We start from the raw sequence: 13203 nt of genomic DNA, 5'->3' as shown, positions 1-13203 counted from the left end.
CCACATGGGTAACATGCTGTTGTGGAGCTGTACGTAAAGCATGCTTTGGAACCAAGGGCTTTGCAGTTTAACAGCATTATAATAACCCACAAACTTTTCAAGTATATACTTTATTTCATTCATATTTCACAGTCTGTTTCTGTAAAGTTTTAGCAAAAAGGTCATGTTCTATAACAGCGTTCTTAGGCTACTGTATTCAGAGCTTGCAATGGACTTCAAAAGTACAGAAAATGTTTACATTCCAACTAGAGCAGTAGAATTTCAAAAATACATAGTAAAAGTAATAAAAATACCAACACTTATTAAAACTTAATAGAAAACCAGCAGTCTGCCTGACCCATCAAGCTACCCCACCTGCTTCAGTCAACAGCGACTGAAGCCCTAGCAGGCCACCTGATGGATCTTTTAGACTGGGACAGCTGTCTTCAGCTAAGTTGGTAATGCAAAGTCTTGCTGCTTCAAAGGTCAAAAAAAATCCGTAAGTTCATTGCTTACAAGTTTTAATCAGGGAGGCTAATGTTTCTGCTCAAATCTACTGGACCACTTCCAGATCCTGGCCAGAATCAGGACCTATTCTGGTCCTAACATAGTCAACTAATTTTCTCAACACAGTTCCAAGCTAACTTATTTTATTAAATTGCAGCCAAGAAAGAAAAGCCCTTATTGTTTAAAGGTTTATCAGGGCTTCCAGGAAAGGCAGCTAAGAGAAACTGAACAGAATGGTACTTGATGACATATCTATCACTAGGGGCCTTCAACATCCTTTTTTTTTATAGATGTTGTCAAGACTTGCAGTTATCTAGGGATATGTTTCCTAAAGGCCCCCAGATCTACATATAATAGTTTCAGAAGGGATTTTTCTAGTTCAGCAAATACTATTTAAGTCTGGACTGATGCCCAGTAGCAGCTGCTAATCAGCTGCTGGACTGTATTCACAGATTTATTGAATATATATTTATACAAATTACACCAGCTGAAAGGCCCATCAGCTATAAGCACACGCACTTCAGCCCATGCTCAGTGCTGTCAGGGGACAAATACATGTGGTACTGTGTGGACTGTGAGAGATTTCTATCAGCAAGAGTCTCCCTAAGTGAGAGGGTATTACCCTGCAAGGCCAATTTTACCCTCCTTTTACTCTATAAGAGCAGTGGAATAGGATGGAGAAGAGGTCACCAGCAGACTCACTTTTTCTTGTCTCAGACAGCTAGGATTGGACTTCTTTTTTTCTGATTTCCTTTCATCTCTAGCCCGAGTCATCACCTTGTTTTCTAGGAGAATCACTTCCTAAAAATATATATATATTCTGAACTTCAAATTCTCCTCTCTCTTTGATGAGTAGAATAAGAATTTTAGGAAAAGAAGGAAAGATGTCCTATGCATTTTTCTCACACCTCACCTCTAGGTCTATTAAATGTATCAGATCAATGGAACTGCGTCCTACTGCCTCCTCTCCTGTAAGAAGCTCAGAAGAAACAAGCCTATATTCTGTGATTCTTTCACAAATGGCCTAAGGCACCATCACATCTATCTTGCCAAATGTCATTCAGTGCAGATATCACAACTGATTCCAAAAGAGCTAGATCAGACATGTCCTACATTATTGCACTGTACTATGCTGCCTTCCTGCCTTCTGGGTTTGCTGGCCGAGTTTTGACATTGCTGTGCTGTGAGTTATGAGACATTCTAGTATGCACAATTATAGCAGGTATATTTAAAAAAATACATGACAGAACACAGTCTATGAACACTTTTCTTTCAATCAATTCCCATGTACCGCACTAGTCTTCAGCAGGTGGGCAGGATACCATGACAGGCACGGCTAATAGTTTGCTACAGCTCCACTGGGGCAAATCCTGCCACGGAATGTCTCTCTATGCCTATGGCTAGTACTAATATGACTCATGTTTCTCCTCTTCGTGAGGCATGTACGGCATTTCTGTTTATCAGTCTAAAAAAAGGAAGAAACCCCTTACAAGAGAGAAGCTCCTTACAATTTCTCTAATGCACATATTTGAGGAAGACTACAAAAGCATTCTCCAGAGTGAGATATTGATTCCCAGAGGCATCAGAAAATGAAAAGGTCTAGTCACAAATTAGCAAGACATCTACTCTTCTTTCAAGTTTTTTTTAAGAATCTGAAACAGATTATAGAAGTGATCAAAGCATCAAAATACCCAGTCACCTAAAATGCACAATTTTTTGAAAACATTGTCATGCAGAAAGGAACATACCATAAACAATCCAGATTCCTTAACGTTCTTAAGACAAAGCCATTCTTAGTTCTCTACACAGACTGCCCCTGAAAAAAAACCCTTCAGATTGGTGGAAGTGACATAGTTAAGAGTCTAGGTAAACTGAAATGAAATAAATGTCTGTAGAACAGCTTTTGTAACATGACTACTGTGGACCTCTACTAGTAAGGCCTAATATGCACACAGCAGTGTTAGCTCTATCTCAAGGCAAGCAGGCTAGGAACAATATAAATTTATGTGGAGGAAAATGTTTTGGAGTTTGTTTGGTTTGGTTTTTTTTAAGTTCAAACTCAGGCAGATAAAGTTTTTAGGAAGATTATCCAAGCTGACATCTCTCTCTCTTCCCCCCCTCCCTTCTCCAGGTACATTCATCTGATTTCTCTAAATAAAAAAAGAGAGGGAGGGGGGATGGGAGGACTTGTTTCACCACAGGCCATTATGCTTTTCCTTACATACCTCTTTTTTCTATACTTAGCAATCTAATTTCACAGAAAAAAAAAAAGGAGTTTAGGCTTGTAAACAAAAGATATACCTATCAAATAATATACCTATCAAATATCAACTAGTCTTGCCAAATTAATCCTGGTGAATTAATACTTATACTGTTTTTAAAAAAAAGTCACTGCAGTCTTTAATAACAATGTTTAATCTGTTAGCTACCGAGAAAATCCAAAGCCGCTTGCCTTGTACTCTTGTTAGCCATTAACAAATATGGCTTTGGAACAAACACTTTCAGTGCAAGCCTTGTGATTTTCACTCACTCAACTGTACAGATCAAAACCAAAAGTATACTCATCAAAACATGTCACTTCACTTGGGTCCTAAGACACTCATCCCTTTGATCAGAGACTGCAATGAATATAGAATGCTGCTTCAGCACAAGCAGATCTCCACTAATTCAAATGTGTTAAAACCCCAAAGCAAGACTCTCTGCTACAACAAAGGACAGTGACAGCCTGAAGATACCACCCCACCAACATAAGTTTCCTCTCCTCACACCAACTCCCTTCATCTACTGATGACGGCCCAACACTGGGGCCTGTTCTGCTGTTCCATTCTCAGAACTGACTATCTGAAGATGCGAATAGGAAGATGCTTGCTTGCAGAACACTGCAAGAATGGGAACATGCCAGCAGAGTACATCCAAGCTTCTTGAGTCCAAGGAAGTACACAGAGTTAGTATGGAGTTCATGGTCACACTGAAGTAGTAAGAACCCATTCTGTCAAGACCCCACCATGCTATTCCAGTCCCACAACTGGCTCCAAAGACAAATTGTTAATGGCATGTCGCTTTGCAAGTCTTGGACTCAGAAAATGCTCAAGAAAAAGCTTGAGACAGGAAATAGGAGGCACAGAAATAACTTGACCAACAGCTATGTACCTTTTCACTACATGTTGGGATAAGTGGGATCTTCAAGGTTGCTATCAGCTTTACTAGATCCTGTTAGAGACGCTTCTAGCTCTGCCCATGACTGCGGGGCATTGTTCTTTATTGCCTCTATGAAAAGCTGTGTTTGGTGCTTCAGCCGGTCCAGCTCAGCCTGAGTCACCTGGTTCTGATGAATGAGCTCCTTGGTTTTCAGAGTGATCTCCAGCAATCCTGACCTGCGTAGCACAACGAGTGTATTCTGAAAGCGTCTGCACTTGCTTTGCTGTTGCAAGAGCAGCTCAGGGGTAGTGCAAATCTCTTCTGGCATCAACAAGGGGCTCCACACTGCAGACTGCATCGTAGCCTGTGCTGCACTCTCACTCTCATGAGGGGTGCACTTCGTTGCCTGCAGAGTTCCAAAAGGCAAGAGAGGAGTCAAACCCGGCCCTTTCTGAGCGTCACTGGAAACATGGTGAAAACCAGGAAGAGCTGACAGTTTTCCACTTGTCACCAGAGTTGAAGAACTTTGCTGGTTAGAATCCTGGGGGGTCTTAAAGCTAACTGGTAGGTGGGCAAAAGGACTAGTAGGCAAGCCTGTGCTCCTTGATACAGGAGAAGTCTCCATCTTGGGTGCTTCTGTGCAGAGTCGTTTATGACAATTGGTTTCCTGACGTTCTTCTAGATCAAAGGAGTGATCTCTTTTGCAGGGCTGTGGTGCAATTTTGGGGTAAGAATTCAGGATAGGCAGGTAATTAGTGGAGTCATTTCTCTTTTTCCCAACAGGGTGAGGGTTAATGGGAGGTGGGATTGATGGACGAAGAAACACTAGCTGTGGCTGAGCTGGAATCACTTCAAAGGATGGCTGCACAGTCCAAGATTGGAGCTGTGATGAACCCCCCTGAGAAGCACAAATGGAGAAAAAACAGAACTCTTACAACAACGTTGTAGAAGAAAATCAAAAACCTTAAATGAAACAGATGGACTGTGCCATTTCTCCGTATTTGATATATGCTGTCCAATTAATACGTTCTGAACAGTTTTCCAAACTCATCCTTCTCTTTCTCTGACAAGAGAGCATAGCACTAGAATAAAAACTGTAACCCATAATCCTTTTACTATGGAACAGCAGATACATTTAAAAACAATTTATACATGCTTTCCTAAACGAGAATTACAGTGCATGCTTATATTGTACAACGCTCATATAAACGTTCGACCCAGACTTGGGGTCGAACAACAAGCGTACAGAAAAGTTGAAAAATAATTAAGCATTGTGGTTATGAAATATTTTAAAAGAGTCAAAGAAAGACTGCACAGACATTTTAGGAACAATTCAGACTCCCTCTTTGTTGAAAGGCAGCAATTCTAATCTTGTCAGTTCTATTCTTATCGCAAGCTTTTGAAATGGTTATTTAAAATAGACAACAGCTGTTCAGTAACTCTTGCAATCTTAAGTACAAAACACAGTTTCAATAAATTTAAAACCAAGAAGTAGAAAAAAAAATGCTGAATATCAACCAATGCAAGGAAAAAAGCCTGTTGTAAGCCCAGAGCAGCTTAACTCCACACCTCTGGTGAAATAGTGTACCAATAAACCTTAAAACCATTATATTTCAAGAAAAATGCCCAAGTTTTTACGCCCTCCCACAAGCCACATTCTGCAATATAGGGGAATAAATCAATTTTTACAAGACATTACCTCTTCCTCCTCCAATACATTACTACAGATCTTCATGAGATCTCCAGGCCAAAAAGCATGCCTGCTTTTCTCCAGATATATCAAATGGTCTAGTAAGAGACACTATTTATTTTGGAAGCAAAATCTCACTTCTTAGTATATTTAAGTCATCACCTTTACAATTATACTAATACAATATACTGTCAGCTGCTTTTCCAATTCCTTATGACTCGAACGCTGCTGGCAGGCCTGCTGAAGGCACAGGTTTTTAGCTAGCACAAATATATATTGTTATTTTTGGTACTATACCGAGTCATCTGAAATCCACCTCCTTTCCTCCAGTCTCATTAGATTTAAACTGGCAAATGCTAACATGCTTTGCTGAAGTCCATCCCCCATATTACTACCTTATCACAGAGGGAAGGACAAACGCATTCAAAAGAAAAGTATCTGGAGATGTTAGGAGTGAGGAAGTATACAAATACCATGGCTATACACACACAGGACAGAACACGCAGCCTAAAGGAGCAAGGTTTTGGGGTCAGAGGTTGTTGTTTACTGCACAATTGTACAGCATCTAGGACAGCAGAGCCCCAAAATCATTGAGGCCAAAAGAACTGCGGTAACTGTTTATCTTGCTGTTGTTTTTTTTTCCTTCCTCTTTTATCTACTTTCTTCTCCTTTCCACTCGCATTGCATTCTGCTCTTGTTCTCCTACCCAAAATCTGACTTTTTGTAGAGAAAGACATGTTTATTTTACTAATTCTGCAAAGTGTTGGGGTTTTTTTGTTTAAACGAAAGCTAACAGCCTGCATGTTTCAGTGTCACTTGTCTAAAAAGCCTTCCTACTTAAGGACTTTTACAAGACTTACAGACGCCTTGCCACAAGCAGCCCTTTGTTTCAGAGAACTAATCCCTGCTTGATTTTTTTTTTTTTTTTTAGCAACATTATGTTTAGCTGTTTACACTCTGAAATTGGGACAGCAGGTAACCATCACTGCGCAAGATCATAGTGGTTCTAAGACAGAAGGATGATGCTGATTGAAACTGAAACTGGAACAAACAAACAGCAGTAACTGGATGCTGCTTTTTTTTTTTGGTCCAGCAAGTCCAACTGAGCGCTGTGTTGAAAAGACCATTTTAAAATAAGATGACCAGCATGACTATCTGAGGTAACTAGGCATAATGGAATGAAGCAGAAAGACACACAATTATTATTCTGACCTAGACTTCTTGCTTTTGTTTATTGCAGTAAACATTTTTCAATTTAACATTATTGTCCTTAACCATACACAATTAGGCTTAGATGTTATGATGCACTGCTCAAGAGAACTGAGTCTGGTATTTTATCTACCTCCAATTCTTCCTCCCCAAATTCTCTTTTTGATCCACTACCAGTTTATAGATATATATATTTTATACACATATTATTTTTTTAAAAAAAATATATATATATATAAAAGCTAATTATTATTAGCTACTTCTCCTAACTGTTTGCAACACAATCTGGAGTTTAACATTAGACTACCACTGCAATCAGTGTTTAATTTTCGAGCTCTGGGCCAAAGGCTATCAACCTTTGGTGAAGCTTGCCTACTCTCTACTATATGAAAACTTCAGCATTTGTTTAGACAGTACTTTGTCCACACATCTAGGAATATGGCTATAAAATAAAATTGCTTCTTGTCAAGATAAAGCACAACACTCAGAGATCAGAACCATCTCCCCCACAAATGCATAATCTGCTGAAGACTAACCGAAACCCATATCTCTGTTAGCACTGATACACAGTATTTGAATTTAATAGGTTTTGCTTGTTCTCGTAACAGATTCAGCAGAAAAAGAATCAGGGTCTATATTCTTTTTTCCCCTTCTCACTGTATTCTCAGAAGTATTCTAATAAAAAACACTGAAGAACTTTTGCTCTGCTCAGAAAACACAAGTACAGAGCAAGAGGCCTAGTAATATGGCAACGCTTGGAACTTTGAGCTCTCAAAACTCTGTTACAATGTAACAGTTCGGAGTCTCACAGATGTGCTGGAGGAACAACACCTAACAAGACAGTGGAGGACATAAATAGGGAACCTAACCCTCGCAAAGTGAGCCATCACATGCAATTAAGAGAAACAACTGTTAAAAGTAAAAAATACCACAGCCAACTTCAGAGACAGATTTAATTTTTTCATTTATAACATTCTGGATTAGTGTTTCCTATTGCACACAAAGCACTTCTAGGACCTAAGAAGGAAGTAAAACCTATCATCCTACTTTACGGTCTTTATTGAATGAAAAAGAAAACATCAGCTTTCAAAAGGAAAAACACTTTTTTGGTTTGATCTTTGGAGCTATTTACAAAACATTCTTAACAGATATATTTTTGGGGGATCCCTTTGAGACAAAGGGGTCTAGTAGCAGTTTCTTCATTTCACATTTTTTTCCATTTTAGTGATTCTAGCTGCCCCTCAAAAGAACAGGTTGTCACAATAGAACTTTGCAAGTTACCAGTTACCTTCTGGACTGCAGCAACTTTGTAAAATCTTTTTGAAAGGAAAAATATTTAAAAAAAAAAAAAAAAAAAATCGATTTAAGAACATGCAATATTTTTCAAGATATTATTTCATCCCTACCTGCTTAACTAACACATTTTTCATTACAACCATAGGAGAAAGTGCAGGAAAGGAGTTGCTTGTGGTCACTGGGCATTGCCAAGGCCCATCCTCTGCGTTCCAACACAATGCATTCAGCACGTCCTCCGAGTCAGTCTGCTCCATAGCACTCAGGCACTCTGAACTTCCATCTGCCAGATGTAGAATTCAGCTGTTAGTTGTTTCACGTGCAGCATGCTTGCTACCTCCTTTCAGCTCTACTATTCTCCTTCCTTTCAACCAAGCCACAAAGAAGAATAAAGTTTAGTTCTGAAATACCAATAAAATTAGACCTGCTGTGACAGCTGTCAAATAGTCTTTAATAAAAGGCTTTAGATTTCAGGCTAGTTCTCATGCAGATACTGTCTCCCAAAAAATCTATTACTTTTTGCTCTTTTGTATTTAGTCTCCAAGGGACTCCACACTATGAAGAGACCAGAGAAGTCATGAAGACTGTTCTAAAACCTGGTACAGTAAGAACTACAGGCTCCAGCATTGCCACAGCTGTAGTCTGTGCTGAAGACATTTTGTGTCTTGAAATCTTCTATCTACAAACCCAATAAGGCAGGTATCTCTCACAAAAACATTTTTTTTTTCTTTTAAAGGCCATCTTTGCACAGTTTGTTGAGTATTAAAATGGCATACCGTGTCTACATTTTGCTGATGTTATAACAATTACTCTCTGGTTTATCAGGCTCCACTGACAATCTGGTCAAATCATGAGAGATATTATACAGCATAATCCAACAGTTCATTCATTACTGCAAAGAACAAAAACTAATTTTGCCATCCCCACTTCTAGACTCTGAAGTTTGAGATTCTTCCATTCATTTCTTTATTAGGCACATTTTAAATTCCCATGCCATTCAAATTCACAGGGTGAACTTCATTACTACATAAAGCTCCACCCCAAAAAAGTTTGATGGTAGGATGACTGCAGATGCAACCTGTCTTGCATACAAAGGCCCACCCAGGTAATGAGACACAAACTATAAGGGGCTAGAGTCACATTTGTCAAACATCACCAACAAAAGCAAAGCCTGAGCAAGATAACAAGAAAAAAAAAAAGGTAATGAAGTGGTTTTCTAAACCTGAATATCCGGAGTCCTTGTCAGATTCAGCTGCCGCCATGCTGAAGTGAGGGTTCAAGCTCTTCATTTCCGTCACTTTGCCCAATAGCTCCTTGAGGGTCTCAATAGATGACTATTTTGTCTCCATGCTTCCATAGTGCCGCAGGCAGTTTTTAACACCTTTTCCATTGAGGAACTACAAAAATAGTTAAGAACAAAAAGAGACTTTCTCTGAATCTAAAGAAAGTTCCATTAGTATAAAACAACAAAGGCAGCCATGTTTGTCCTTATGGAAATCTGGTTATCAAACGTTTGCTGTATCTGTTAAGCAATCTGTAGAATTCTATTAAACTCCCAACTTCACATTTGCTATGTTTATCACACATTTAGGTTAGCAAAGGCTTGCCAATAAAACCACAGTTTATTCCCTGCAAAACTCTCTAAGCTATGCACGTTTAACAATGCATTACAGAGTAGAAAAGATAGGCAACAATTCTTTGCACCAGCTGACAAGTTACTTTGTAGAATCTTCTGGACTAAAGTTTTCCATCTGCCTTAGGCTTATTTTTTAAGTTTCAGGAAAGTTTCCATGATCCAATCTTTCATCTCCCTGCACCAACTACAAAAGAACAGTATGATACTAGGCATGGCTGGTGAGTCCTTTAGGGTAGGTTAAAAGATGTCAAAAAACCTAAGGCATAGGAAGGAAGAAATTAATTGAAGCAGAAATATAGTACAGATATTTTACCCTTTTTTAAAAATTTATTTTTCACTACTGCTGTGAATGCCATAAATGAATCAAACGTATTTTAGAAGTAATGAAGACGTGGATGCAGTTGAAGGGGCAGAATGCACCCATCTCATTCAGCTTTCTTCAGTGGCTGAGCAAGTCAGAGTACAGAGCACAGGTCAGCCAATCTTACTGGATTACCTGAAGTAGAATCATTTCATAATTAAACTTACTGAGTAAAGTACACAGTAGATTCATCTGGAGAGCACAATGCATAAGTAATTTCTAACTCCGTTATGAATTCTGTCCGACAAGGTATTAACTCCTTACTGTACACACAAAACTTTGGAAATAGGAACACAATTTCTTGATCTGCTAAAAATATAATGCCCAATTCTACAAAGTTCAGCAACATGGGTAACCAAGATAAAACAGCAGATACAAAGTGTATGGTTGTTATCTGTAATTAAATCAATGCCCCTCTGAGTCCAAGTGGGATAGTTGCTATCTCTTTTTACACTGCCAGTGAGCTAACTGGAGACTTTCAGAATAGAAACATCTCAAATTATTCAAAGAATGAAATGTAGATAGAAAACGAATGTATTAGACATGTTTCTCTGCCCAAAAAAAGCAAAACAAACTAAAAGGCTTAATTTTCAAGAACTGGAAGTCACTCAGGCCATATTTATCTTACAAAAACTTAGCTATCCCAGGGACTGTATGCCAAACCAAGTCAGCTGTGCTGGGTGAAGCCCATACAACAAATACAGCTGAGCCTGCAAAGCTGTGGTGTTGTTAATACAGTCTGTTTCACTCTCAAGAGTAAAGTAAGTCATTAGAGAAAAGAAAGTAAAGTAAGTGATCAGGGAACATGCTGGGGCTAAAGAAATCCATACTGCTAAAAGCACAACACATTATACCTGCAATGCACTCCTAGGGGAAACATGGCCTTAGAAATGCCCTCTTCTTCCCACACCCAGAATGAGAACACTGGAAGGCTGAAACTAAAAGCTATGAAAATCAGAAAAAAGTATAGTTACTTTATGGCCTCCTATACTACATACTTGCCACAAACTTCAGCTGCTTTCTGAGGGTAGGCAGACTCTAGTAGACACAGCAAAGCTGCTGCTTCTCTTAAAGAAGGTAGCTGAGAGTTTGGCTAACAGAAAAATGACAGGATGAAATGCAGAAATTATGTCTAATATTATTTGTAGAAATTATTTTCCTATAAACCAACCCTTTGAAGTTGTTCTCATGTCAGAGCTGTATATTTAAATTAAAACTACAGGAACTCAGGAGTCCACATCATAGTCAGGCCAGCAGTCCATTAATGGCAGTATCCAGTGCAAGCTACTTCAAATGACACTGCAGCAGACATTCTGGAATAATCTACCCTGAAAGGCAAGTTTCTTCTTAAGGTCCTGACAACCGGTTGTTAGAATTCTGCTCCAAGATCTAGAGCCTTGGCACCTCCAGTAATGAATTCTGTACGTTAGATAACAGTGCTGAGATGGTAGGGTGACTGTCTGTATAACTACAAGAAAGACAGAATAATAGTCAGCAGAAGAGAATTTCCTCAGTAGCTGTTTGCATAATCTTTACTTTCCATCTTCAGTCACACCTGCTGACCTGCTAACAGGTATGGAGCAAACATAACTACATAAGAGCAACCTAGATGCTATGCCTGGAATGGAAGATGAGATTTAAGTCCTGATCCACATTTTTGCTACTTAGCCCTTTCCAAAACAAATGGTTTTTTTTTAAGAAAGTGACACATATTGACGCTGATCTCCAAAAAAGCAGAACTAGAAACAGAAGGAGGGCTAGAAATAAGTAAAATAAGAACACGCCATCTGCTAGCCTTGCATCAAGGGAAGCTTTGGGAACGGCTGCCACATCTTCCTTCCCCCCTTATGGAAAAAAAAACCAAAACAATAACGGCCACCACAAAACCACAACCGAAAATAAACAAACCAGAAGCGCCACTCTCTCAGGACGCGGGCGTGGGATCCCTCCTGCCCACCCGCAGACCAGGGACCCCTTCCCCGGGCCGCAGGCAGGTGCTCCGCCGCGCACCGGCGGGAAGCGCCGGGCGCCAACCCCGCCGCCCGGGGCTCGCCCTCCCTCCCTCCCGCCGCAGCGGCGAGAGTTTACCCCACCCGACCGCCCTCCCGGCGCTTCGCCCGCACGCCAGGCGCGGGCAGCGGGAGCCCCGGAGCACAGCGGGCCCGGGTGCGGAGACGCCCCCGCGCGGGCGGGCCGAGCCACCCAGCTTTCGGGCCCGAGCCGCCGCCCCGCCGCACGCGAGGCCAAGCAGGCCCCGGCGATGGCTGGGAGTCCCCAGACCCCACAGCTGCCACCGCTCCCTCACGGCCGCCTTCCCGCGCCGCGCCCGGCCGACCCCAGGCCGCCCCTCACCTGGCTGCTGGTCGCCACGGCTCGAACCGCGCATGCGCGACACCCTACCATGGAGCACCGGCCTCCCTCACCGCCTAGACAAGCCCAGCCCGGAAGAGGAATATTTCCCGCCAGGCTCCCCTCGGCGCACATGCGCACAGCGAAGCTGACCGCGTCGGGCCGTCGCGCTCGGCGCCTACTGGGGGGGGGGGGGGTGTAGCGCGCGTGCGCCGGGCGCGCGGACGGTGTGGCGGTTGGTGCCCGTCCTCGAGGCGCGCGGGTCCGGGGCCCGACATGGCGGCGCGGTGCCGGGGGCCGGCGCACCTCATCGGGAGCCGGGGCAGGAGGGCAGGGGCAGGGGCAGGCGCCGCACAGGAGTCCTTACTGCAGGCCCTCGAGTGCGGTGGGGCTGGGTGTGCGGTGGGGACGGGCAGTCTCCCGTGTGCAAGCGGCCGTGGATGCACACGGGGTCTGTCGGGGAAAGGGGCCCGCAGGCATGTTGGTTTTAAAAGGCTTCTGGAGACTCATCCCACCACGACTGTCAGGGCTGTGGCAGAAAGGAGCATCTTCACTGAAAAACGGTGTGGGTGCCTCCTGTTGGCCTTGCGTCACATGCCTGGGCCAGTGTGCGAGGGCTGGAAGCTTGTTATATTGCCTGGCCTGGACTTCTGAGGGAATCAGAGTGATAAGAGCCAGGAGCGTGGGATGGTGCTGGACTTCCCAAATATTGTGCAAAAGAGTACAATTCATCTCTACACAGGAGTTTAGGCTTTTGTAGAGCCTCTCCCACTCCAAGAATGAGAGATAACAGTGAAAACAAACAGTGCCAGCCACTTAAAAAATGTGGAAAGAGCACCAAAGAGGTCCAAAAGCTTTAAACTTGTTTCAAAGAGGGAAAACACGGCAAAGGGAGGAGCTGTCATGAGTAAAGGATACCCTTATTCTTCTGTGTGGTTGGTAAATATGAGATAGTGAAAGAAATACATGGATTTGCTTTCCATGAACTGCATATAAACCAAGGGCAAACAAGTAGGAGGAAGTGAATCCCCTGATTCAACA

General features: G+C 42.0%; 1 protein-coding gene across 5 annotated transcripts; it reads right to left on the bottom strand.

Annotated features, from left to right (window-relative positions):
- Window positions 1-91: 91 nt before the first annotated feature.
- CIPC (CLOCK interacting pacemaker) lies at window positions 92-12250 on the bottom strand. Of its 5 annotated transcripts, XM_068399886.1 has the most exons (5): window positions 10985-11156; window positions 10668-10758; window positions 9039-9213; window positions 7930-8099; window positions 92-4522 (listed from the first exon to the last, which is right to left on the bottom strand). In XM_068399886.1, exons 3-5 carry the CDS (start codon window positions 9103-9105, stop codon window positions 3644-3646), a joined length of 1116 nt encoding a protein of 371 aa, XP_068255987.1. In that variant the 5' UTR covers window positions 9106-9213; window positions 10668-10758; window positions 10985-11156; the 3' UTR covers window positions 92-3643. The 5 variants fall into 5 exon arrangements, with proteins under 5 accessions (XP_068255987.1, XP_068255985.1, XP_068255988.1 ...); XM_068399884.1 differs by lacking the exons at window positions 10668-10758; window positions 10985-11156 and adding an exon at window positions 12166-12250; XM_068399887.1 differs by lacking the exons at window positions 10668-10758; window positions 10985-11156 and adding an exon at window positions 11722-11843.
- Window positions 12251-13203: the final 953 nt, after the last annotated feature.

Source organism: Nyctibius grandis, chromosome 4, assembly GCF_013368605.1.
Source record: "Nyctibius grandis isolate bNycGra1 chromosome 4, bNycGra1.pri, whole genome shotgun sequence".
Taxonomy (NCBI): Eukaryota; Metazoa; Chordata; class Aves; order Nyctibiiformes; family Nyctibiidae; genus Nyctibius; species Nyctibius grandis.
Note: the sequence above shows the minus strand (reverse complement) of the source record. Positions and strands in the feature narration are given on the sequence as shown.

Excerpts from the sequence above, each read along its gene's own strand:
- CIPC (XM_068399884.1), bottom strand. The coding sequence starts at position 9,105 with ATGAAGAGCTTGAACCCTCACTTCAGCATGGCGGCAGCTGAATCTGAC. Across the intron at positions 8,100-9,038 it reads CAAGGACTCCGGATATTCAG|ATGGAAGTTCAGAGTGCCTG; the intron begins GTTTAGAAAACC and ends TACATCTGGCAG. Across the intron at positions 4,523-7,929 it reads AAAATGTGTTAGTTAAGCAG|GGGGGTTCATCACAGCTCCA; the intron begins GTAGGGATGAAA and ends TGTGCTTCTCAG.